The sequence below is a fragment of the Equus caballus genome, chromosome 16 (genome assembly GCF_041296265.1).
Source record: "Equus caballus isolate H_3958 breed thoroughbred chromosome 16, TB-T2T, whole genome shotgun sequence".
Taxonomy (NCBI): Eukaryota; Metazoa; Chordata; class Mammalia; order Perissodactyla; family Equidae; genus Equus; species Equus caballus.
This window is the reverse complement of record NC_091699.1, coordinates 55,270,382-55,297,689: the sequence shown is the minus strand read 5'-3', so window position 1 is coordinate 55,297,689 and position 27,308 is coordinate 55,270,382. Positions and strand designations below refer to the sequence as shown.

Sequence of the window (27,308 nt, the reverse complement as noted above, 5' to 3'; positions counted from 1 at the left end):
AAGTATTATCAAGGGGTCCACTTAAACTTTTTCCCAAAGGCAGCTTCCTGAGAGAGAACAGTAAGGCATGTTATCTGTAGAAGTTTAACTAGAATTGAGAGATGCAGCTAATCCGTGTGAGGTAGGTTATGTCTATTGAAGTTCAGATAACTTCGCTTTATAGTGAAGGTTTTCTTCTGAGTGGTTCTCAGGGAAGAAAAGTAGGCAGAGACACAGTGGTCAGTCCTGGGTTAGAGGGCCACGCCTCCGTCATCTACCAACGAGATGTGTGACCTTGGGCAAATCACGTAAGCACTTTGGGAGTCAGATTTATTATCTGGAAATTAGTCAGCATTAAACATCTTGTGATTCTCTCATCTGTCTTTGAGAGCTTTTCACTTTCTTGTCAAAGGTATCCCACGATGAAGTTCTTTTATTGTTGTGTTTTTGTTTTATGGCAGTTTCCTTTTTGTGTTTTTCTGTATTGTATAATAGGCGTTAAGAGACTTGGGACTTTAATTTTCAGTTTTTAAAAATGGTAGTGTTTGCCTTTTCAAATAAAAGTGCTATTAAATTGCTTTCCGGTGATAATTCTGGGAAATTTTTAAAGAATTCTCCAACAGAACACTATAGAAATACTCACCTAGCTCTCTAAGCATAATGTCCTAGAACTTTTCTCAGTAAAATTTCGATATGTGCAAGGCTTAAATTCTGAAAGATTGTAAGTTGTTGAAAATGATTTCCATATTCACTGAGTAAATCCCATGGAGGCAGAAAAGCCCTGGCTGCACAGTCGCTTCCCATATATTAGCTCCACCTGGTCATGGTACCTCCATCTGGGTGTGGGCCTGGGTGCCAGGCGCTGGGGGGAATTGAAGGTACCTACCTCCAGGAGGCGGTCCAAAGCAGCCACATTCCAGGGTGCCTGACAGCACCAGGAGCCCTGGGCGCCTTGTCTGGTAAGCAGGGCAGCCAGGTACTCATCTCAGTGGGCAGATCTACCTATGTGGCCCCTAGGCTTGCTTTGTCACCTACCAGCTTTCATTCTTTCTCATCAAACCAAATTCCAATGTTGAGTACATTATCTTGTTTTTTTCTTTTAGGAACAAAAATGTTTGGCAAGCAATTCTACATGTCTTTTCATTTTCTTTTAAGAACAGAAATGCTTGGCAAGCAATTCTATACAGATTGACCGTTTTCCTTTTCATGTTAATCCAGCCTGTATAAGACAAAGTTGGAACGGACTCCAGTGGGAAACTGACATGATGGCTCAGCTCCCACCCCATACGCTTGTCCTGGGTGATGGGCTCAGGCCACAGGGCTTTGGACTTATGGGAGGAGCAGAATCAGGGACCGTTTGAACTTCTGGTTTGTGTTTTGAAGCCTGTGACATCTGCCATATGACCTGCTGGTCCCATGAGTGAGAGGCCCCATGCAGCCCTCCCAGGCTGCAGGAAGCAAACTGGGAACTGTGCGACCCAGGGGAACTCTGTTTCTTCTCTGTATCCTTCTCACACGTTTGAGTGATTTTAACGAGAGCTGCATCGAGGCCTGGGTGCACTTCGGCTCTGCTGTGCTCTGTTAAATGCTGTTTCCCTGCTTTGGGACATATTCTGTCAAAGCCAGGCTTTGTTCTGCCCCCACCTTCCTCCTGGAGGTGGGGTGGGTGCCTGAAATGAGGTGGGGGATGATTTGGGAGGGGGTAGTTGACAGCAAGCTGTTCACTAGCAGCCTGCCTTCTGCCACGGGAGCTCAGTGACTGGCGATGACAGTGTTATAAAAAATAAAGATCAGAAAGAGAACTCTGCAGATGCAGCCTGTTAGTTAATGTTCTGTAGCAAGTGGAGGGAGGGCCTGCTTGTAAGGCTGTATTTCACGTGAGCCCCACTGGCCCCCTCAAGAACAGATTAGGAAGCCTCTTTTGGGCCTTCCCCTTTTCTGTTTTGAGTTCCTGGCTGCCCTCCGGTGCAGGTAGAAGGCCAGCTGGCGGTACTTCCTGAAGGGAGGAAAGCTCTGGAGACGGGGGGGGGGGGGGGGGGGGGGGGGGGGGGGGGGGGGGGGGGGGGGGCATGTTGCAGAGGGGGGTTGGGGCCGCTGAGTGGTTCTGCCTCCAAAACAGGAGGGAGGAGCACAGGGAGCCATCCTTGTTCCGACCTGCTTGTTCCATCAGCTACCCTAGGGCCTGTGCTGATCGCCCGCAGGCACGGAGGAAGGTGATGTGGCAAGATCTGTAACGTCTAAGACGCTTTGGGGCAAACTCATAACTGCGTCATTAGTAATTGAATCCAAAATTGTTAGTGTTTAGTCATTTGTAAAATGTATTAAATAACAATTTATTTAAAATTCTTATACATAAACATACGAATATATGTATAAAGTTGTATATATGTCAGTGAATATTTAATTCATATGCTCACCCAGCTAGTAATTAGAAACTTAGAAATTTAATTCTTTCAAACATTTAAATTTGATCACAACTGTATTTAATTAGATTCTTCTTAACATTGCAGACTAAATCTATTAAATTCTCAAATGCTTACAAAAGAGGATATATAGTTAACCTTGTGGCGCAGGATGCAGTCCTCCTCCTGCCTGGGTGTAGCTGTGACCACAGCATCAAGTCCTTCTGTTCTTTTATCTGCCTCCTCCTGTATCCCGTTGGCTTATTCATAGCCACCTCACTTAGAGAAATGTTCATACATCGCTTTATAAAAGATATTAGTGGCAGAAACAGAACAGTCATACACACCCACCCTCCCCAACTTCTTAAGATGGATTAAAAATACCTTCCTATTATATTCTGTTTTCCTTTATAGATCGCTTGCCTTGTTCACTTGCTTGCCTTTTCATTTTGATATTCATTGATATTCATATTATTAACTGTATTCTCTTTTTGGTGTTTGAATTGTCACAACCTGGTCTGTGATGCGATGGTCCTTTTAAGCTAGTTCCTATGCCATATCATTTCCCCCCAGGCCTTTTGGAGTGGTCTTTACTTTCTTGCAACCTGGCGCTGCAGTCCCATCTTGATTTTTCCTGCCTGAAGGTATAGAATCAGCAGCTTTCCAAGAAGCCCTGTTAAGGTTTAAGCCAAATCTGGGCACCAGTATGTTGACCTGCTGGTGCTGGGTAGAGTGGTGTCCTTGTTGGGCCACTTTCTTGATAGAGCTGGAAATAATATTTCTTTTTAATATCACAAAGTCACATCGATATTTTCAATTTAACTCTTTCCTGGTCATTTTTTATTTTGTTCTTAAAAAAAGAAACCACTTTGTTTTCTCTGTGAGGGGCCAACTCAAGTTTTTATCTCCTTTAATTGTACCCTTTCCTCTTTTTCATTTTTTCAAATTTCCTGTGTCCATCATCCTTGGATGTTTTCTCAGTTATTGATGGAGTGGAAAAGGCTTTGGAAGTGGACTGTGCCTGGTTTATAGCCAGATGCTCTTGGTATTGGCTGAACTATCCTGGGCAAATGACTCGAACCTTCTGAGCCCCCTTTCCTTGTCTGCACAGTGAGGAGGGTAAAAGCAGGGGCCTGAGGGAGCAAGTGAGATATAAAGTGCCGAATGCCCGTGTGCAGCCAGCATTTTCTGAATAGCGTTGGTGAAGGTGAGGGTGCGTGAAGAGGTGGCTGACAGATGGCAGCGAAGCTTCTCTGCGGCTGCTCCTGGGACCTGCCCCTATTCCTGACTCTCCTAGGGCAGGGCAGTGATGGGAGAGCCCAGGACCATGGGGGAGGCGTTGCTTATTCAGCTTGAGGTAACCCTGGGCTGAGGACGGCTGTAACCCTCAGGAGTCCTAGGACTGCTGGAGGAGGAACGTGTAGATCTGAAGGCAGATACACCTGGATTTTAACCTTGGCGCCATCTCTGCAGAGCTGTGGATAGATTGCTCTAACCTTCTGAGCCTATAAAGTGGGAGTTCTGGTGCAGATGTTCACTTTGAAACTTACTCAGAGACCGTAAAATTCACCCATAAATGATGCTATTTCCTTTATGCTTATTTATACACACTTTGTTTCCTTTCTTCCCCATTTTGTTAAAAAGTAACTTGGATATGTGTAGTCTTTGGACTTGACGCCAGCTGTGTTCAGTAATATGTTACTGTTTGGAAATATTTCCCCACCCCCACCCCTAGACTCTCACTCCTGCTCATTACTGTGAACTCAATGCTTTTTAATTAATTATGCTGGGAAAAGCTAATAAATGATGTTTCTACCTCATTTTCCTAATTATAGCTTAGAAAATTATGCTGCCTTTTTAATTGCTCATATTGGCTTATTTCCTTTTTTAAAGAATTAGAGTGAGGAAAATGATAGAAGCTCACATTATTGCAAACTCACCTTGTCCCAGGCACTGTGCTAAGTGCTGGCCATGCATTCGTTAATTACGTTAAAGCCTTGCCCCATCCACATGGCAGATACTGTAATCACCCATTTAGCAGCTAAGACTCAGGTGTCTCAGGTCACTGAGATGGCAAATGGGGAGCCTGGACCAAACCTCAGGCCATCTGACTCCAAAAGCCCATGCTCTTAACTATGAAATTAAACTGTCTGTTGTCCGTCTGTGTATCCATCCATCCATCCACCTGTCCATTATTTTTTGCCTTTATGGTGATGTGGTATGAATAAAATATTTTCAAAAATTCATAGCACCATAAGGTAAATGAGCCAAGAGGTTTCAGGCCTCATCTGACTTTCTATGATGCTTTGCAGAGTTTGCATTTCCTGTTCCTTTGTTGCATCTTTTTTTTTTTCTGAGGAAGATTAGTCCTGAGCTAACATCTGTGCCAGTCTTCTTCCACTTTATATGTGGGTTTCTGCCACAGCATGGCTGATGAGTGGCGTAGGTCGACACCCAGGATCCAAACCCACAGCCGTGCGAACCTGGGCTGCCAAAGCAGAGTGTGCCGACCTTAACCACTGCGCCACAGGGCTTGCCCTTATTACGTCCTCATTTTGCAAATTCATGTTGGACCCTCCTTCCCAAGACGTATTGGATTGAACCTGTTGAATATGCTGATTTTTGAGGAGTCTGTTGACTAGTTTATTTATGAGGCCTATAGTCATCTTTTTAGAAACACCTTAAGGAACTTTAAACAAACAAACCTGGGGACACTTTGGGACACCAGCCTCTGCTCATCTGCTGTGAGGAATAACGTCTGAGTGGGCTGCTGGGTGGCTTGCCATGGGGCTGTTGAGAGGTGCCATCATTGACAGAAAGAGACATGAAAAAGGACCAAAGGGAGAGAGGAGATGTGTTTAGGTAACGGGGGCAGTTATAGCAGGAATTAAAATCATTGGCTGCTGACTTTAAATAGACAGCTGTCCTAGAAACTTTTAAATGTGTATCCAAGTCAGGGTCAGGGAGAGGGAGGGGCAGGGATTAAAGGAAGTGAGGGAGGCAGTGGGGTCTGATCCCTACTTTGACCAGGAAGAATCTGGAGTTGGGTTGGAGATGCCTTGGAGGTAGAGGGGAGGGCAGAGGGGTGCAGGTCCTCCAGGGTATAGATGACAGCCAGGGAACAACGTGGCCAGAGACTGTACCATTTTCTTGCCCTGTACATTTTCTGAACTTTCCTGCAAGCCTTTTCACAATTTGAGCCAAGATTCATTGCTAGCTGCCTTTAAGTTCCCTTTACCCTTCTGAGACTTGAGGAGGTTCTGCTATTTGACGGTGCTAAGGGGGGCAGGAATCCCGCATTCCACGAGGGGACAGGATCTGTTCTCACGGTGTAAAGGCTGGGCAAATGGGCTCACGTGGCCACCTGGCAAGTGGGAAGGGCTACTTGTAGCATCCTGTGCTCATGTGCAAGCACAGCCTGGTCAAGAGTCACAGGGCCCTAAAGTGAGGAGGGCGCACCCCGGAGCTGGGAGAGGCTTTTGGAACACAGGCAGGGGATAGGAAGCCAGCTTTGGAGACCTCACAACACAGCATTAAAGGCTCATCTGCTTCCAGTGACTTAGGAAAGTTGAGATGGATTTATATATAGTGTAGATTCTGCCCAACATTCTATATATAGTTTTCCTCTTAATTTTCTACTCTCACTCACACAGACAGACAGACACACACTATATAAATAATTCTCCCCCACCCCAATGTATCCATCCCACGAAGAGCCCTGCCATTCGAAGGCTGTGGTCTGGGGACCTGCAGCTTTGCCATCATGTGGGAGCGTGTTAGAAATGCAGAATCTTGGGCCCAACCGCAGAGCTGTGCATCAGAATCTGCCTTTTAGCCAGAGCTCCAGGTGATTCACACGCACAGTAGAGCCTGGGAGGCCTTGCTGTAGCGGGTGCCTTCTCCTCCAAGTTCATTCACCGAGGCATCATATGCCGTTGGAGGAATAGAGGGAAATCGTCCCTGTGTGGTCACTGTTACTTTTTACAATTACTCATTTGCAAATTATACAGTCTTGAGTAGTAAATTAAGAGGAAAACTGAAAATTAAGAGTGTGAAATGAAGGCCACACTGCTGTTGTTGACACGCCAGATAGTTATGGTTCTCGTCCAGCAGGCTGGTGAGGTCCTGTAGGTAGGTTTGCTTTAGGGCAGTGGTTTTCAAGGGAGATTTTGGCGTCTAGGGGACATTTGGCTGCATCTGGGCACATTTTAGGTTGTCACATCTGTCAGGAGAGAGGGTGGTGCCTCTGGCCTCTAAATGGTTAGAGACCAGGAACATCCTGCAATTCCCAGGACAGTCCCCGACAACAAAGAATTATCTGACCCTGAATGTCAATAGGGCTGTGGTTGAGAAATCCTGCTTTAGAGGATGAAGTTTAATCTAAAGTAAGTCTAAAATCTAATTATCCAGTACCTCTTTTTTATGAAATATTTCAGACATGTGAAACACTTAGAATAAATGTTAACTATTTTTTTTTAGGAAATAAAACATTACAGATGCATTTATAAGGACAGTTTCAAAGCCCCATTCCCTCACTCTGTCCCCGGAGGTCACCACCTTCCTGAAAGTGGACTCTTTCCTCCTAGCGTATTTTTGTACTTTGATTACACGCATGACTACCCAGGAAACAGTATATCATATTGCACAGGCCCCTTTGTAATGGCCTTCACCTCTATTTGTATGTTGCAGGCTGTTTTCCCAGAAGTTTGAGCAAAGACGTGAGCAGTACTATATCTAAATGAAAACGTTGCCATTTTCTAAGTAATTTACATTTCCTTTATGTGGGGGTCAAAAATTTTAAGAAAAGATGCTTGACATTTTAAATCAGGTTGAGGGAAAACACCCAAAAGTAATGGTTGCAGATTTTAAAAGGTGGCATTTTTCAAACGTAGTGGCCCAGAAATTAGCAAATAAACTGGCCCTTAGATTTGTTGGTGGTGATGATGGTGGGTGGTAAGGCCCCCGGCCTCCCGCCTGCCGGTGTTCTCCCTTCTCCCTTCGTGGCATCTCTCAGTCCCTGCTCCCAGCATCCTTAGAAGACAGTTCCTCCATTTCTGCATCATTTTTCAGAGCCGGCCAGTTTCTATGGCAACGGTTAGATTGAAAGATGAGTGGCGAGCGGGAGGCGAGGCTTGAGAGAGACCTCCGGGTGGTGGTGTGTGTCCCTGACGTCACCCTCCTCGAGTCTGGATAGGACAATTCCAGCTACTCCCATTCAGGGCTGCTGGCCGGTGCTGCTTTATTAGCAGGGCTGCCAGGGTCTCTGATAGCTCTGCAAATTGCCTTCCTTTCTGCTCCTCCTATCCGCCTCTCCACCCCCAGCATTTTTCTTTTCACTCCCCCTTTTCTGTTTTGGCTCCAGACTGTCATTAAGAATGCACAGCTTAATTCTGGCGTGTTTCAGGATGCTCTTCTGCCCAGTGTTCTGGAAGAGCAGGGAGGCATGGCAGCGTTTTACTTGACGTTGATGGCGCTGTGAAGTCCATTCTTTCCTCTGCAAGAATACTGACTATGCAGAAATTTATCGAAGCGGATTATTATGAACTAGACTGGTATTATGAAGAATGCTCAGACGGTAATTATGGCCCCTGCAAAATAGAGCAGGGATATGTAGGGGCATTGTCTCCTTCGGGAGTGGGGTGGCGTCCTCAAACCATTCCAGGGAGACGGGCAGAAGGAGGGGCACGGGAGCCAGCATCGCGGCAGACGTGCATGGCTCTGATGGTTTCAAACGTGTGGTGGGGAGATGGCAGGTGGGAGGGCTCGTTACCCGGGAGACTCCTTTGCAGTTGGCTTGTCCCATCTTTGCTCAGAAGGGGAGGTGGTGTTGGTGTGCTGGCTTGTGAGCATACTTCCGTTGGATTGAATTCTCTCTGGGGTGAGGCGTGAGTGTGGTATTGATTCGGGTGTGTATGTGTGTGCAAGCAGAGATGTGTTCACTGTCCTCTGTGCTCTCCAAGGGGCTAGGGAATAGTGTATTCATGAAGTGGCTCTCTGGACTGTCAGCAGCAGGCCTAGAAGGATCCGCCCTTTCCTGAGCCCAGACCTGGGGGCTGCGGGGAGGCTGGAGAATATGCTGTAGCAGCTTCCCACCTAGCAGGCAATTCAAATGAATTTTGCTTATGGGGACTGACAGAGATGGGAGTCGGGGGATATTGGGAAGGGCAAGGAAGACTGTCCCCTTCTGTCACAGTCTCAGTTTGTGCAGGGAGGGTGTGGCACATTCCAGAGGAGACTGGGTGGAGTTTGTGTGGCTGGACAGGCCTCAGGAGGTTTCAGGCCCACGAAAATAGCACTGAGGTGTGTTCTCAGGCCACAGGGGAGGGCCTCAGGCTCCTATGGCTCTGGGCATCAAAATTGTATATGTCTTCTTGAAAAGCAGACAGTTTAATTTCTTCTTTAAAATGAACTTCAAATCACATGCCTTTACATACACACACACACAGACACACACACACAAAGGACACAATTAATATATACCCTTTGAGGGTCTGTTCCCCAGTGATGATATGTTCCCAGCCCCACATGAGCTATTAGTAGGTAAGGTAACTGCTTTTTAATTGAATCGAGAGTTTCAGATTGCTCTAACCATGCTACATTTGATTAACCTGAATGATGTAACAGTCTGGGAGCTGGCCTCATTAGTAAGCTGAAGAACTGCATAATTATCTTTTATCTGCTGATTTCTGCCTTGACCATGGGCTACAGGAGAGGAGGGGCCAAGAGGCTTTCTTGGAGGGGTTGAGTGGGTATTTAAATTTGCTGAGACACTTTCCAGTTGAGCTCTCCTGTCCGCAGGCATTAGATGAAGACAGTGTCATGTTGAGTCCGTGTGCATCTTTGAATATCTTAAGTGATGTTGATGGTGGGCAGCTCCCAGGATCTTGAGGGGAAAAGATGACTGAATTTGTTTTTTCTTTTGGAAGCAAGTTCGCGTCCTGTTACCCAACTCCAAGAGGCAGTTCTAGATTGCTTCTTTTCAGGAACCATCACTGACATCTTGTAGTTTCCTTGGTGATTTGTGACTCACTGAACCCTCCATAACTTTTTAAAGTATGGACCTCAATGGACCGTCAGATTAGGGAGCATTGGTTACAGCAGAGTGCCTGCCCAGCGGCCTGTGGATGAGTTGGGTGTGGCCATGACTCCCACGGATCCATCCTAGAAGTGGAAGAAGAAGGTATCTTACTGTCTTGACCCGGTTGCTACACCATCCAGCTCTCTTTACACCCTTGACTGTGGAAATGAAGCCAGTCACTCTCTGGTGGTCAGTCTGAAGGGTGAGAGGAAGCCTGTCTTATCTGAGTATCTATCAGAAGGATTCTCTTACCCAGCAGGTTCTCAGTTGAGTCTGTTGGCCTGGAGGCACCCTGATCTCTCTTCTTCTAACAGAAAAGGAAAATGGGAGAGGCAGCTGGTCTGTTGAAGGGTAAATAAATGTGATTGCAGTTACTGTCTGTATGTGTGTTGAGCAAAGTACTTGCCTCTATCTCCCATCCCAATTTGGATGAAGGGGAGAAGGCCACTGGGACAGGATACTGGGACAACTGGCATTTTCACAATCCCTTTTTAAAGATAGTTAGCAAAACAGGGAATCAAAGGAACTGAAGCTCAGAAATCATCTAGTTTAGGAAACCTACAAAGGAGAGGATTGCAAGAATATGTTAATTTTGTAGTTACTTGTTTACGCATTCACATTTCTGACTAGTTGGGTTCTGGCAGGTTAGAGGGAAATGCTGTTTCCCTCTGTTTATGTGGATCTTTAAAATTGCAAATTGGTCTTTGACTAGCCCTTTCCTCTCCCAGTCCTCACCTTCCAGGTGAGCAGGCCAGGAGGAGTAGACACACAGCTCTGCTTTGTCTCTCTTATCATTTGGTATTTGAATCTTTAATGAGGGAAACTCCTAGGGAGCTTTCCATACTAATAACAAAAGATGAGTCAAATGTTTTGAAAAAGATGCAAAATCATCATTTATGTCAGAGTTACTGACTCACTCTTAAATTGCAGAGTTAGCACTGAAAAAAGTAATATATACAAGTGGGAATATAGATTGCAGGACAGTTAGGACCCATCTTTTAAAGTTGGAATTAAGGAATGGCTGCTGTCCTTTTATCCTTGAGATTTAGGAGAGCTTTGTTCAGTGTCGAATGACTGTAACCTTCCCCCTTATCAGTTCTAGTTGTGGAGTCTTACACTCCATCGTCCTCACCCCCCAGATACACAACAATAAGACCCCAAGGGTATATATAACAAGGGGCATGGGACAGGGGCTTAGAATAATAAGAAATTGGAGGGATTGATTACCCAATACTTTACAGTAAGTTTTCGAGGTTGGCAATAGCTGGCTATCAACACAGTATAGGGTGGTCTTCACAGAATTTGCACAAATATACTCTGTTTACAGTTTTAATTCTGGTGTCAAATAGGGTCATGGTTACCTACATTAATTGTGTCTCATCTCTAGTGGCAGAGCCTCTAAAACCTGGCAGATCATGAAAATCACCCACTTATTAACAAAGCAGATTCTCAGACTCACTCCGGACCAGGAGAGGCCCTGATGAATCTGAATCTTTAGCGCATGCTTTAGGTGAGTCGTTATGTTGGGCGTGTTGGGGAAATTCTGTGCCAATGTCAGTGGAGACGTGCCCGAGGCACGGGGGTCTGGAAAATAATTCTTTCGATCTGTCAGAGAATCTCATGTTTCTTGGCTACTTTGGTCACTTAAAAATAGAATGTGTTTATAAAGCGTGTGAGGCCTTTTTAATGTTCATAAAGGTTTGGGTTCAAGAGTATGTCTTTAAGTTAAAGAAACAGAGCTCTGACCTAGAGCCTGGCCTGTTTTTTGGCTGTGTGGTGTGTGTACATCCTGGGACCCCTGGGAGCCTCTGTCAACCCAGATCCCCATCTGGAAAAAGGGGATAACCACACTGACCAGAGCCATTGTGAAGAGTGTAAAGAGTGTAAATTAAGTCAGAGCTCTTTCTAAATGGTGAAGTGCCAAGCCAGTGCTTAATTTTATTTTCTCAGAAATAGTGTCACCCCACAAAGATGGCGTTCTCTTGCCCATTGCACATAAAAAGCCAATTATTATGGCATCAGCTTTTGAGAAAGGAAAAAAGCTTTATTGTGAGGTCAACCTGCAAGGAGACAGGAGGCAGAAGCTCTCAAACCTGTCTCAGTGATCCAGGCCTTGGGGCAAAATTTATGGGATGAAGGGCAGAGTGCTCTGAAGTATGGAAATAGATGATTGGAGGCGAGGAGAAGTGAGGTAATTGGCAATCTGCGCAAGCGGAGTCAAGCTTCACGGCTCATCACAGGACGCATGTTAACAAAATGGTGGTGCTAACATGATCTGAGGGTGGAGTTTTTGGCCCCTTGACGTCAAAAGGGTCACTTATCAGGCATTTGCACAGGCCCGGTTGATGGGTTGGTCGTCTCAACCAGCCGGAAGTGGACAAGGGATCAACAATTAGTTCCTGAAGAATAGCTCTTAATTACTTTGTTGGTAAATGGGGCCAGTTGAACTGGTCCTATTGGGCCTGTGGTTACCGTAGTACTAGTTATTAAGTTCTTTTTACAAATCCATTTGAAAGGTGACTGGTATTTTGAACAAGATATGGTGTTCTGACCACCTGTTTCTTGCTGCAGTTTCTTTTGTAATCACCCACCCTCACCTCCCCTTTTACAGCATTACAGGTTTGAATGTCAGAGCAGGAGGTGGGCTAGTTCATCTTGATTTTATAAAGGAGGAAACTCAGGTAGATTGTCACAGAGGTTGTTCTTACGACTTCTTTCTCCATTGTGGAAATCCGTGACTGATACACAGGGCAGCAACGTGTCCTCTGTCCTCAGTTGATTGCAGTGACCTCTGAAATGCCGCCCCAAGGTGGGGATGGCTGGTGTGTGAGGGAAGTCTTGTTAGGGGTATTCTAAGCATTAACTGAAAATCTGTTGCTAGGCTTTTGAGAGGATTTTCTAATTTCCTGCACTTTATGTCCAACAAGGTAAACAGGCCCCCGTCTCTCATCTGTGTTTATTGTGGGATGTCTCTTTGGAGAGAGAGACACAGCACTCTTCTGAATGGCTGTTAAGGTGATTTTTAAAAAAATAGGAAGAATTAAAGGTAAATGTGTCATATAACTGTTTTAGGCAAGTGTGAGTTTTCATCCCCAGCTTTGGGATAGTAGAGAGAATGTCCTCCCTCAGACGTAGAAGCCGAGGACTGGAGAGCTGACGAGAAGGCCACAGCAAGCCCAGAGCCCAGGTTTTTGGAGCTTCGTGTTTCTCTTATTTCCTTTAATGGCTTAAGCAAGGTCCTTGGGGAAATTACCCTGAATAATGGGTGTCCTGCTCTGTGCGAACAGAGAAATGATATACGAAGGAGGCACTCACAGTGTTGAAAGAGGAGCGCGGGGCAGCTGACGTGGGGTAAACAAGAGAGGAGGAGAGTCGTGGCCGAAGGGTGTGGGGGGGGGGTCAAGTGGGAACCGAGGCTGCAGGGGAGGCGCAGGCTGTGGGGTCCAAGAAGTGTAAAGCTCACATCTGGGAAAGAAGGGGCATCCTTTAGAGCACTGCTGGCCAGTGATGTTCTGTCCTGTGCTGTCGTATGTGGTAGCCACTAGTCATATGTGATTATGGAGCACTTGAAATGTGGCCAGCATGACTGAATTTTGGATTTTATTTAATTTTAAGCAATTTAAGTTTGAGCGTAAATAGCTGCAGTGGCTTGTGGCCACTCTGGACAATGCAGGATGGATCTTCGGGAAGATGGCTTCTATGGCGATATGTTGAGTAGATCTGGAGAGGGACACTCACAGACAGATGTCCCTCTGCCCTGCAGGAGGTGAGTGACACCTTCCTCTTATGGCCTTCCCATCCAGTGTTCCCAGAGATGGGTCAGGAACTCAGTCCCTGCTCTGGACCCCAGTGTCTGGTCCTCGCCTCTAGGACTGCACACACACCACAGCACACACGACTCTGGGATGAGCAGCTTCTCGAGGCCAGGGCCAGGCCCCACTCAGCTCCACCCTCAGCTCCACACTGCGTGTCGATGTCTGGCGGTCCAGGACTCGAGTCAGGTCTCTCTGTCGTCACAGGAATTCCCGGGGCTTCTTGCTGGTCTTTAGGGTTGTCTTTTCCTTTGGTTTTTGGAAAAACTGCTCTATCAGAGAAGATGCTGTTTGGCCCATCTCTACCTTTAACCTTGAAGTGAATGCAGTTGCGCATGAGATTTGAGAATTCCCTCACATCCCCACGGACAGGGGGAGGGGAGGAATGTGGAGATCTTTGGGGGGTGGGTAGGGAATATCCTGAAGAATGACCAAATTCAGAGAAATGCAGTGATATGAAGAGGCTGGGGTAGTGGTCTTGTGTTCCAAATGCCATGTCCTAGGTGTTTATTTTATGTATATATTTTAAAATTTTTATTATATAATGTAGAGAGACTTGGACATCATTTGTTAAGGGTTGCTTAGATTTGAGTTAAAAGATTAGTATAACCAACTTGGTTATGAGTAAAATCACTTAAAATATATGAAATCAGCTTTTGTTTTCGTTTATATACACTATGGCCCAGCACAGCATCCTGCATGCCTCATAGTCAATCTGACACTTGCTGAATGAATAATGTACCAGGTGGAGATTCTCCCTCCCTCTCTTCCCAGGGCCTCAGACTCACCGTCATTTGAATTGAATTACCAAGCCCAGTGCGATAATATTTATTGAGATTAAAGAAAGATTTTTTTTCTGCCTATGTGTCTTTATAAACATTGTATCTAAAGCTTATGAAGATTTTCAAAATGTGATTTTGAACTCCCTGCACTGAATTTCTACTAAACCTCCTTTTTACAAAGAACACATCTTTAACGTTGTAAAACTTAACAGTCATTTTCAGGTTCCAAAAATCTAACCAGACAATGCATATGTCTCTAGGTTTTAACTTTTTAATGAAATCTTTATCATATTCTGTTTTTGTATTTAGAGACAGTCGTATATGGTCTTATATTTGTCTTTATGGAGTTAGCGATTCAATTGAGCAGACGTTTGCAGCTGCCTGAGCAGGATCCTCAGCCCTAAGGATTCAGGGATGGATGAGACCCAGGCCCTGCACTTGTGCAGACAGTCCTTCAGGATGATCTTGCCTCTGCTAAAAGCCTTGCTCGTGGTTACCTGAGGGAGGTAAATTGGCAGAGAGGTGAAAGAGATCCCCTGGTGTAGCTTGTAGGAGCAGGGAGAGCTGCTGCAGTGTAGCTGGGAGGTGGCTGAAGCGCAGAAATTGCAGAATGTGCTGCGATTCTCTGAGACGCCATCGCTCCTGGCCACCTTTCAGTGGGTTTGATGGAAGAACTTTCCACTTTCACCATTACAGACAAAATCGAATAGTACAGAGGAGTTGGTGTCGAGATGTGCAGTTAAACTGTGGGTTCTTTTTCCAGGTAGCGTTACAGCCAATTAGGCTATAGATTCCCCCCCCCCCTTATCCTAGTGATTAGAAGAGATCTTTATAAATTTGGCTGTGAATACACAGACTTAGGGTAAGAGTGAGATTTATAAAATGAGGTTTAAAAAGGAGTAGATGCAATATATTATTACCAAAGAAAGACTAGGAAGAATTAAGCCTCATGCAAGTAATGACTATTGCAATTTTTTCTCCTTTTGCTAGAAATCAGAATGTTCACTTCTTTCCCCATTCAGCGCTGTCAGGCTGTTGTCAGAGGCAGGTCTGTCTCAGCTTCTGAAGCATGCCCTCAGGAACTCTCTCATCTAAGGGTGTTGGGCAATCATTTACCAGGGCAGCTTCTCCACTAGGGCCCCACCTTCAGGCAGGTATACCTGCTTAAGACTTGGCTGGTGTTGCCCCATGCAGTTGCTATGAAACTTCCAGGAAGCTACCATTCCTCATTGCTTCTGGGGGGAGGAAAAGTGGAGAGAAGAATCTGGAGGCAGAGAGCTTGCCTGAGGTCCTGCACCTGCCTGTCCGCCTTCCCTCTGAATCAACAGCACCTGGCAGCGTCACCCCAGGGTGGGGCAGGGCATTCCTATTCCTACAGATGCTTCTCCCCACCCCGCCCCTCCTCCCAGCTTGTGGGAGCCACCCCCTTCCGGGTCTGTCCTGGGTGATGGCTGGGCCAGTGGCCCTGTGCGCACCCTTCACTCCAGCGGAGCCGGGGCATGTCCAGGGCCCTAGCCAGGGCCCAGCGTGTGGCCCGGGGGCCCGGGTCCCAATGGCTCCTCCGGGCAGGCAGCCAGGAGCTCCCCCAAGGACAGCCCCTTAGGGCCATGTTTTGGCTTTGGGGTGACTTCAGCAATGTCCCTCAGAGATGTGGAAGGGGAAGAAGAATGTTTTGAGTACGACAGCCAGAATGAAGAGAGGAAGCCAGTTCGTCACGAGCATGAAGTCCTGGACCTCTTGGAAGAGGGTAAATGCTGCACTTTGCTCAAATCTGATCGTTTCCTTGTTAGTGTCTAAATGGACTGGCTGTTTTAGTGATCTCACAGCATTCTTTGATTTTCTTATTCAGATATAACGTCAAGTACACAGATCTTATGTGGTGAATGTCTTAATGACACTCCCGTAAAGCCCCCAGGAGAAGCAGCATTTCCAGCATCCTAGGAGTCCCCTTGCGCCCCTCTCTCATTTACACTTCCCTCCAGGGAGAACATCGTTCTGACTGCTTTCACCTTAAATCTGTTTTGCCCACTTTTGATCTGTGTAAGTGGAGTTAAACAGCGTACATTATTTTGCCTGGCTTCTGTTGCTTAACTAAGGTCATTGAAATCCATGCCTGTTGTTGAAAATATCAGTGGTTGTCTGCTGTTTGTTTGTGGCATTCCAGACTCTGTTTTAAGAATTTCAGTTTTTGTCTTGTGACTTGGTAAGTTAATGGACTGGAGATGGAGTCGTTATTAAATAAAGCATGTTTTTGTGCTGGCATTGTTTATTTTAAAAAAACTTAGTAATCACTGATTTGAAATAGGGATTTTTTTTTTTAAGATTTATTTTTCCTTTTTCCCCCCAAAGCCCCCCGATACATAGTTGTATATATATATTTTTTTAGTTGTGGGTCCTTCTAGTGGTATGCAGGATACTGCCTCAGCGTGGCTTGATGAGCGGTGCCATGTCGGTGCCCAGGATCCAAAGCTGCGAAACCCTGGGCTGCCAAAGCGGAGTGCATGAACTTAACCACTCGGCCACGGGGCCAGCCCCGGGGATTTTTTTTTTTAGCTTAGAAATATTTCAGATAGAAAAGTACAAGAGCTGACAGTGAAATTGCCTCGGAATCCACCACCGGGTCTATCAGAGCGATGCTGCTTTTGGAGAAGAGGGAGTGTGTTGAATAAAGATATGCCCAGATGCTGGGTGTGAGTTGCCTAGTTGGGCTTGTAGAGGAGGAGGAAATTTTCCTCTACCGCCTAGGTTCTTCTGGCTGGTCTAAGAATTAAAGTGACATGAGGCAGATTAATGGGATAAAATCAAGTTTAATTAATTTCGTATGTACAGAAACTGCACATATGTGAGAGGGTCAGAGACAGAAAGGTAAAGGGAGGAATTTATGCCATCTTGAGCCAAGTAATAGGACATGGGCCTGGGACTTCAGAGGGGAGAAGGGTAATTCACGGGACAATTAAGAGGAGATGTTCACTAATTAGAGGTTTGACCTGTCAAACAGATATCTCATAAAAACTTATTTCTGGTAGTAACTCTTATTATGGGCAAGGCCCCCAATTTAAATTCTTTAAGGGAAAGGTAAAAGTTCCTTGAGCCTGCAGGTCCTGGTTGCCTTTAGCTCAAAATATTTCACATGCAAAGCAGCACGTGTTGAGGAGCTGTGTTCTGAATCCCTCCAGGCTTCTAGGACTTTCACCCACAGCCCAGAGAAAGAGATTTTTGGGCTGAAACAGGTTGTTTAAACAGTGACTGCATGGATGTTTTTTAGGTCTGGAGTAAAAACAATCAGAATGCCTTTTTAAAATTCTCTGCGATGGTCTATTTTCATGTCTCAGCATAACTTTTATTTTTAAAATTATTTAGAGGTGCCCATAGGCTGAAAGTGTTTTTCTTTTGAGGTTACCGTCCTGAAAATATTAACACTTCACTTACTGGATAGTTAAAAGTATTTAATTGGAAAAAGGGGGGAAACAGTGGGAACGGCCAGAAGAGAGCAAGGGGGCTCAGTGCTGAGGCCTGGTGCGCCGCCTGGCCCTTTTGCAAAGGAGATGGTGGAGGTGGAAGGAGAAAGGAGTGGCAGGCCGACGGGGGCTGCGAATTTGTTGGGTTCCTGGAAGTGCTCAAGAGAAAGGCATCCATCTTCTCTTGCAGAGCAAGCGCCAGCCCAGATTTCACTGGATCAGCTTGTGTCCCCCATCACCTGGGAGCCTATTAGAAATGCAGACTCTCAGGCCCCACCCCAGACCCACTGAGTCAGAACCTACATTTGAACAAGAGCTTTAGGGGCTTCCTGGGCACGTTAGAGTATGAGGTCAACTGCTGCCTTGCAGTGTAGTAAGATGATTTTAAAAACCAGTCATTGAACCGTATGATTCTACATTAAAGGCTTTACAAGGTTCTGTAGCAGTGTCATTTATCCTAATCAAGAGAAGAAAAAAAAATTTGTATTGCATGTGTTTCATATATATGTTTCACGTATCTATATATCTATATGTTTTTAACTTTTTAAAAAAACTGAGAGCCAGATGATGGTGATGGTGATGATGATGATGATAATGATAGCTTTGTTTATTGTGTACTTACTATATGCCAGGCACCATTCTGAGTACTTTATGTGGATTTGTGCATTTAATCCTTCAAACAATCATATAGGTTTAAGGACCATTATAATTTTCATTTCATAGCTTTGTAAGAGAAAACAAGTTAAACAACTGGTCTAAAGTCACGGCTACGAAGTGTTTTTGTTTTTTTTTTTTTTTTTTGAGGAAGATTAGCCCTGAGCTAACTACTGCCAATCCTCCTCTTTTTGCTGAGAAAGACTGGCCCTGAGCTAACATCCATGCCCATCTTCCTCTACTTTATACGTGGGACACCTACCACAGCATGGCATGCCAAGCGGTGCCATGTCTGCACCCAGGATCCAAACCGGTGAACCCCAGGCCGCCGAGAAGCAGAACATGCCAACTTAACTACTGTGCCACTGGACCAGCCCCTAGGAAGTGGTTTTAGGCCAACATAGACCAGCTCAAGGGCTGTCTCCTCTTAAACCACTATGCTGGCAGTTCTTAAAGTGGTGTCCCATCCAGCAGCACCAGCAGCACCCTGGAACATATTTGAAAGGCACGTTTTTGGGCCCCGCTCCAGACCTGCTGGATCAGATTCTCTGGGGTGGGGCCCAGCAGTCTGGGTTTTCACGTGCCCTCTGGCTCATTCCATTGCACGTTTCTCCTACCCTGGTCCACATCTAGATACCAGGGTCTCTACCTTGTCATCCCATTCGGTGGGGGAGACCCTGCTCTGTATTTACCCAAGACAGACTGTTACGTTTTCTTCCTTCTCTCTTCTTTGTTCCATCCAATTTCCCTCCTTTCTCCAATAAAGTATTTTTAGGTGTCCTATAGGTGAAGTGTTAATGATATTTTCAGGACAGTAACCTCAAAAGCAAGATCCTTTATTGCCAACATGCTTAGTTTTCTTTGTAAAATAAAGTTCACAAGGTTTACACCTGCCTGAAGGAAGCCTTGTGGCATCCATCAGAAAGACAGAGGTTTGGTTTCGGTGGCTAGTTTTGCTGGAAACCTGTCCTATGTCCCAGAACAAGCTGTTTGCTGGGCAGGACCTCGTTTTTCTCTGACACTGTCACACCACCCTTGTCTTGCATTAGTGGGAAGAAAGCCCCATGTGTGGAAGAGAAGTGCTCTGTGAATAGTGAAAAGATATGTGCAAGGTGTGGACATAACCGTGTTCCCTGGATTTATTTATCCAGGTGGTTTAGGTGGTTTTCTACACTGTTAACTGGTCTAAGAGAGGTGCTTTTGGTTGAAAACTGAAGGACAAAATTAGCATTGGGGTTGCTCTGACACATGCCAGAGACATTTGTTGTTCTCTCCCGGTCACCTTGTTGGGGTGACAGGCACTTTCTTATGTCACCCATTTAATCTTCAAAACAGCCTTTGAAATAAATGCTCTTCCCAGTTGTAGTCAAAGCCGCTGAGGCTCAGATAGGTTGTCCCTGTCCAGAGTCCTGCAGCTGTAAGCATGGAGCAGGGCCCCTCATCCTGCCTCGGGGTCTGCCTTTGGCCACTCCCAGGCTCTAAGCTAATAGACTCCTAGGCCCTTCCCTCGAATTATCTCATTTAATCCTCATAACCCAGGGGTAGGTGCTCCCAGGGAGACCGGGCACCCAGGAGAAAGAGCTTGCTGGGATCACGTAGCTTAATGTCCTGAGAGAGAGAAAGTATGTTTCCGTGCTCTGTGTCTTCTGGTCACTGAAGATGTGCACAGTGTGGAAATGGAGTTGATTTTGAGCAGTTCGTGCTGCCTGGCGTCCTTGGAGGAGTTCTTGCTTGCTTTCCCCAGGCCCCTCTGCTCAGGGTGAGACCAAGTGGGGGGAAATTGCAGAGCTGCTGCGCGTGAAGTCGTAAGTCATGTCCCTTCTGCGCCCGAGCAGCAGTGCTGGCACCAGGAAATGCTGATGAAGAGTGAAGTTTTGTTGTCTGTTTCTTGTGGTTCATTGTGTGGCAGGTTCCCACCGCTTTCTCAAGGAAATGCTAAAGAAGGCTGAGTTTGTATTTTTTCTCACCTGGACACTTCTGAGGCTGCTACCTAACTGCAAGATACTCACTCAGTTCCTGGCAGGTGTTATGCAGGATTGCTCTCAGGTGGCACGATTTGAAAAGAGCATGTGGAATGGTCTGGGGTTGACCGGGGGCTCTCCTAGCAGGTTTAGGTTTTCTGAGCCCACAGGCTGCAGGAGAGCGTGCCTCCTGTCCTGGGAGGTGGCTGCCGACAGCCAGTATGTAAGTGACAGCATTAATCTTTTGCACAAAGGGCAGTTTTCAGGTGTTGGAGCACTAACTGGAAATTATCTGGAAAAGCAGAAATGAAAAAATACTCCAGTTGGCATTGGGAATCTGGAGCCTGCTGGAGTGCCCCAGGCCAGCCTCGCATGTCTCTGTCCACAGCTGTGCTCTGCTGGGCCAACCACGTTCTCCAGTTGGTTTCAAGGCAAGCATGAGAAGCAGCACAAATAGAGCACGTTCCTCCAGTTTGAGAGGGAAATCCGGGCTGCAGGTAGAGGGCTGGGATGCGTGGAGAATGGCTGGATCCAGATGCGCTAAGTCCTGGAGGTGGTTGTGATGCCTCAGGCTGCTGTGGATTGGGAACCTCCGCCCCAGGGAAGTAGCCATGGGACCGAGCCCTGATGTCTGTGTTGACACAATATGGCCAGCAGCACACAAGGGTGATGTGTAGGACTGTCTCCCATAGTGGCATGGATGAGGAAAGAGCTGACCCAGCTTATCAGTACTGACCTCAGAGTTGTTCAGCACTGTTACAAGGGTCTCCTTGCTCTCGGTTTTCATTACCTTGGTCTCTAGCCTGGGGTTTGCAGGCCTCCAGTGATGTCAGTTGCTCAGGGTGATTCTCTTTCTGGGGTGCAGGTACCAGTGTCACCCCAGGGCTGGCCATGGGCAAAGCTCACCCATGGTCTGTGTATTTTGGGGTCCCCTTGCTGCTCTGCCCACTTCTGGCACCTGTCCCCTGACCCCCTGCCATCCCCAGCCTTCATGTGTCTGGACTCCCAACAGCATCTCTCACCTGGCACTTGCTGCTTCTTCCTCTGTATTATGCTGATTTATGCATGTATCTTACCTTTTCAACTAGGCCAAGAATTCCTTGAGAGTAGAATTCAATTACTTACTCAGCAATAGTGGGTAAGAGTGCCAACTTGAGTGTTAAAGAGACCAGACCCTCCCATAACAGCTCTGTGACCCTGGGCAATTTCTTCGTGTCTAAAATGTGGACAATAGTAATACTTTCCTCATGGGATGGATGTAAACACTGAAGGAGGTGACAGACTTCCAGCACTTAGCAGAGTGCCGGGTACATGGAGAGCAGTTGCAGGGAGCCGTTTAGTTACCACTGAGCAGGCCCTCATTAACTGTCCTGGTGATGAAGGGCCACCATAGATCAACCCTGAGTGTTTCATTCTAGGGCAGGGTGGATGATTATGGCGTCCAGCAGAGCAGGTTCAAGTCCATGGTTATATCCTGCCTGCATGACCTTGGACACGGTCTAAGAGTCACTTGGCCTCTCGCCCTGTCTAGTGTTTTAAATGGGGTTCATATTTGTGTCCTGGGGTTATTCTGGGTTTTAAGTGAAATAATATTTGTAAAATGCCCAGGGTAGCAGTTGGCATGTTGTAGATACTCAGTAGTCATTTCATTTCTTCTTCCCTGCCTTTTCAGTAACTGGCTTTGGTGCCCTGCTCTCAGCCTCCCTTGGCAAGGGAAGGTGAGTCAGTAGAATAGTCCCACTAAGATTTCAGTTAGTGATGCTGATGAGCAGTAAAATGGAGCCGGAGCGTTGGTGTCAGGTCTCTGCTCTTGGCATGTGACCCCTCTCTCCCACCTCCCAATGCACAGACCAGGGACCACGCAGATGCTGATAATGGAACAGACTGCTGTTCTAGTGGGCTGGCCCTCCCACTGCGCCATCCCAGAGGCGACTGTGATAAACCAGCACCTTTCACCTGAAAGGGGTGATAGGCGCAGTGTGCCCTTTGCTTCTGGCTTAAGACCACAGCTGTTTGTTAGCTGGTGCCTTTCTTGTTAATTTCTTCAGCTTCCTGCCTTATCATCTCTTGGTCACATTGGACTTTGAGATTGCCCTTTCCAGACGGCTTCCTTTTTTTTTCCCCTAGGCAGCTGGGGGGTAGAGGTAGAAGGTGACTCTCCAGGACATTTGCTTATCTTGCTTGATAAGATATACACCAGGGCTTTTATGTTTTCATTCCTCTATGGGTTGTTGCTTAGAAATGAGTCTGTCTTTGCAAAGATTGGTCCAGGAGTAAAACAAAATCTTCCATTTCTTTTTTAGTATCAACCATGCGTTGGGCCCAAAATAAGAGTGAGTCGCCTTCATGTGACTTACACAACCCATGTAGGAAGGGACGTGGGACATTTGTAAGAATTAGGTTTGTTGTGCCTGTAGCAAGTTTTGGTGGGCCCGCATCCTACTGTTGCACCCACTTCAAGGATTACATCAAAATAGTTATGTTTTGTTTGTTTCTTAAGCCAAATAATGTGTGTCTTATGGGTCTTAGTAGTTTATTCACTTGGGCTGTTGGGCCAAGTTTAAGTGTTTTTAAGATAGATATTGAAGGACAACAGCTAAGCGAGGGACTTGGCTGGACCTCCAACAAGTGGCTGTAAATTGGTAGAAGGGTCATGCCTAGGAAGAGTTCAAAGTCAAACTCTTCCCAAAAGCTGGGGAGAATTGGCTCTTGGCTCTCTCATGGATGTATCACAAAATTCTTCTGCCATCTGAGCAAATTTTGATGACAGCGATCTAATTAAAAATAATCTAGTCCACGTGGGGTAGACGAGTATGGCTATGTGCTTTTATCAGTGCTGGTTTTTAAATGGGTGATTTGCTCTTAAGCAGTTTTGCTGTCTGAGAGCACCATTGTGGTCTGAGGAAGGCTCCATCAGGGGCTGAGGTAATGAACGCTTGTCTTTACGTCGTCATGTAATGGGGAAATAGTTGGAATAGCGTGTCTGTACTTCAAGGATGCTTGTTTGCATGTTGTTTGGTAACTTAAAATATTAAGGTATAACTTACATACTGTAAAATTCACCCATTTTAAGTAGACAGTTTGATGATTTTTAGTAAATTCGGTTGTGCAACCATCACCGCAATTCAGTTTTAGAATGTTTGTATCGTCTCCCCGCCACGAGACCCCTCATGCTTCTTTACAAAGTCCCATTCCCACGTACACTCAGCATCTGCTCCTGTCTCTCTGATTCGGCTGTACTGGATACTTTATACGGATGGAATCATGCAATATGTCGTCTTTTGTATCTGGCTTCTTCTGAGCGTAAGGTGTTTAAGGTTCATCCATGTTGGAGCGTTTCTCAAACCTTCATTCCTTTTCATGGCTGTATAACACACATTCCGTTGTATGTACACACCACATTTTGTTTATTCATTCGCCAGTTGAGAGTCGTTTGGGTGGTTTCCGCTTTCTGCCATAATGAGTAATGCTGTTGTAAATATTTGTGTGCAAGTTTTGGGTGGACACATATTTTTATTTCTCTTGGGCAGATACCTAGGAGACTTTTAAAGTCTCTGTTAACTTAGGCAATTCATCCAACTTCTCAGAGCCTGAGTTTCCCTTCTATAAAGTATGGGGACACGTGTGTCTAACCCACCAGCACTGTGTCTGGCCAAGATAAGTGGAAGTTGCTGCCGTGCAGGGGTCAAAACAGCTATTTAACGATGTCCCCCTCATCAAAAGTGCTTTGCCAAATCAGCCCAGTCTTGATGTCTGCTAGGTGTCTTCCAGGGGAAAGCTGACCATAAAAGGCAGTTTTTACAGCAGTGGACAGAAAAGCTGAGACTTGGATAGTGTCAGCTCCATGGAGGCGCCATCCTTCTGCTGGGCCATGGGGAGGAGCAGAAACTCCCCAGATGGAGAAGTGGGAGAAAGACAGTCCCTACAGAAGGAAATATTAGGCACACACGGGTCAGGCCAGGTATCTGAGCGTGGCATTGTTGGGTCTGGTCAAGCTCTGGTGGAGAATGGGCACGGGTAGCAGGTGAGGAGGTGAGAAACGGAGGCTGGGGTCAGGTAAGGATGGTGGCTGTGTATTTTATGTGTTGAGGCCGCTGCTTGTAGGCAGTGGCAGAGCTGGTGGGGGTTTCTAAGCAGAGCATAGACCAATTAAATTCAAAAGCATGTAGACAAAGCTTTAAAGGACATCTGTTTCGTAATGCCTGGAGACTTAGCATCAGTGGTGACTCATTTAGAATTTATGGGAAGCTTTTAGCTGTGGCTTTCAGGTTCTGCCCCTTCCACCCCTTGCCTCTGTGAATAGGGCAGACAGCATTTATTAGGTTTACTTCCTGAAGGATCAGGACCACATGTAGGGATGTTTTTTCAACTGACAACAGCTACTACTGGTCAAAGTGAGAGGGATAATCCACTGGTTTGTGGACCATTCTTTTCTCTGACACCTAAGACCAGGTTCTATCTTGGCCAGGCATATCAGAATTTCTGGGGCGTATGTGTCTATTTTGAAAGTTGATTCACTACGCCTATAGTTTTGAAATACAAATTATAAAAAATAGAATTTACTTTAAAAAAACTGATGCTAAGTACAGAAGATAGGAGAAATTACTGGGGATGGAGGACTGGAGAGTAGGTTCTAAAAAATGTTAAAAAAAAACAACGTTCTAATTAATTAAAGGAATGACCTGTAAGTAAGGTAGAACGCTTAGCCAAAACACCCCAAAAGTGGATATATACCCGGCAGTCATGAATATCTGCTCGCTATTCCTGGATATTGGCTACTTGATCTTTGAGTTATAAGGAAACAGTGTCCTTTTGAGGGTTTGGGATATTTATTTCTATATATATACACACACATTTATATATGCATATATTTTTATATATACGTTTATGTATATACATGTGTGTGTGAAATACTTATTCATGTGCTTCAAAGATATGTAAAACTGACATGGGAGAAATGTTATCAAAATTAAGCAGTTACGAGAGCTAGTTCTAACAACTTTATGAGAATCTTTCCACCAAATTGTAGTACATGAATGAGAAGTGAGGTCTGCTAACCATGGTTTCTTGGAGAAGACTGGCAGGGCCAAAATGTCACAGGAGCCTTACCCAGGCTGTGAATGTGAGGAGAAGACACAGGTTCCTAGGGAGAGCAGGGTCTGTGCTGGAACCCCCTCACCCTCCACCCATCCAGGCAGGCCCATGGGTTCCGCCTCTGACTTTCCCGCTCCAGCTGCCACCACTACCTGAACTCGGGCAGCAGCCCTGGCCCACTTCTCCCGCCCCTGCCTGAGGGCTCAATCAGATGCCCCCTCTGATATGGTCCTGTCAAAACCCTGGGTGTGTTGTCCTCTCCCCCTCCCAACCCCCCCCCCCCCGCCCCCGCCCGTTAGCTGGGACAGCCAATCATAGGTCTCTCTCTCCCTGGTCAGGCAGCCTAGGGCCACTCATTCAAATTTGGCTTCATGATCCCACCTGCCGTCCCAAAGAATAAGCACTCAATTACTTCATTCTCTTCACGTCTCCAAGTGGATTCTTCCAAACCACGATTTAGTACCTCCCGCTCCGAGGAGGGCATTCCTGCAGGTGGGCCTCCTGCTGCTGAGGGTTTTGGACCGCTATTCCACTGTGATCTCAGCAGCTGTCCCGATGCCAATGATTGCACTGGGTCAGTCCCCTCTTGCTTCTGACCTTCTGTCTCATGAGCCTGTCCCACAGGGGGACACCAGGCCCAGGAAATTGAGTGCTCTTGTCCCTTTGTCCTAGTGAGCTACCCAGATCCTATACCTTTTGATTTGCCTCTCACCCAGTCTGATCTCTAAACTCTCTCAAGAAAAGAGACCAGTCCCCTCCTTCCCCCCTGCCACCCAGGATTTCCTTGGATTAATCATCGGCCTTGACCCCCTCCCCTGCACTTCTCTGCACTGTAGCCAGAAAACACTGCCCCTTTGAAAACCCTCCAGTGGCTTCCCCCAATCCCACGGTAAAAGTCCAAAGTCCTTCAAGGGACCCCTGTCCAGGGTTGCCCTGACAGGGCACATGGGCTGCCTGTTTTCTGTGCCCCTAGGAGGGCAGGTCTCCTGTCCTGTTCAGCACAGAGCCTGGTGCACAAGAATGAACATTGTTTAATGTGGGTGTGATACTGCTGGGCGTTTGCCGTGTGTACTGTATGTCTGCTTTGCTACCATAGGTGTGTTATACTGCTTTTTCTAGGACTTGGACCTAGTTTTCTCTTATTAAGTTATTGTAGAGGTTAACGGCTGTTCTTTGTGTTTTTTTTTTGGGAGGGGACATACCTGTTTGGGTGGAACTGGATTTGTTAGGTAGAACTCCCTTGGTCAGAAGTGGAACCTGCATTTGGGATACTGTTCCCATAGAGAGAAATGACCACGGTTTATTGTAGATTGGGTAGTTGGTGCTTGAAAAGTGCAGCCTGTATGTGTCTTTCTGTTTAAAGGTATCCTTTGTTATTTTCCCACCCTCTTTGGTATCACCCATGCCCCCTCATTTCTTGGAAGAAGAAACGCAAGACACACAAGTACAGGGCTTGCCCAGGGCCTCATGGCCTTGGTTGAGTCTCCTATGAAAACCTAAGCCCCAGAGCCCCAGGGTCAGGGTCTTTCTTTCCCCTGCATCACAGATACGTGTTGCTCTGTTTATGCTTCCTAAACCTTGTTGATTTGTGCCGGCCTCAGCCTTGCCCTTGCACCCTTGTGGCTCCCTAGTTTAGTACAGGAGCCTAGGTTCAGTCCCTGCCATGCAGCCTCATTAGCTGCAACCTCGGTCGGGTCTTTAACTTCTCTGAGCCTCAGTTTTCTCATCTATGGAGTACTCATCATAACAACGCTTGCCTTGCAGGGCTGTTGTGAGGATTAAAGAGAAAGCATATTAAATCCCAGACGTAGCAGGAACTCCATAAATGTTAACTGCTGCTCCTGCTGGGAATCTCTTCTTATTTTGAAATATGCCATCTGCTAGCTGTGACATTGGGCAAGTTACATAATCTCTCTGGGCCTCCATTTCCCATTTGTAAAATAGGGTTAATGTAAGTAAGTGTGTACGTTGTAGTACTTATTGCTCCGAGGATTAAATGAGATAATCCATAGAGAGGGCTGTGAACAAGGCCTGGCTGTAGGAAGTATGCTCAGTGCAGATCTGCTGCTACTAATTTCTCTTCAAAGT

The 27,308-nt window shown here is 46.2% G+C and overlaps 1 protein-coding gene across 23 annotated transcripts in view; it reads left to right on the top strand.

Moving 5' to 3' along the window:
* The window catches only part of TRAK1 (trafficking kinesin protein 1), a 178,256-nt gene that overhangs the window by 105,235 nt on the left and 45,713 nt on the right, over positions 1-27,308 (top strand). For 3 of the 23 annotated variants that reach the window (XM_023620683.2, XM_023620682.2, XM_014731758.3), the window contains exon 1: positions 7,432-7,956. The exons of 16 other annotated variants lie outside the window; for them this stretch is intronic. In XM_023620683.2, the coding sequence (XP_023476451.1) occupies positions 7,893-7,956 (64 nt within the window). In that variant the 5' untranslated portion in view covers positions 7,432-7,892. Of the gene's footprint in view, positions 1-7,431; positions 7,957-15,421; positions 15,801-27,308 lie in introns of those variants that run through there. 4 more of the 23 variants (XM_070237928.1, XM_014731756.3, XM_070237934.1 and 1 more) reach the window with 3 other exon arrangements.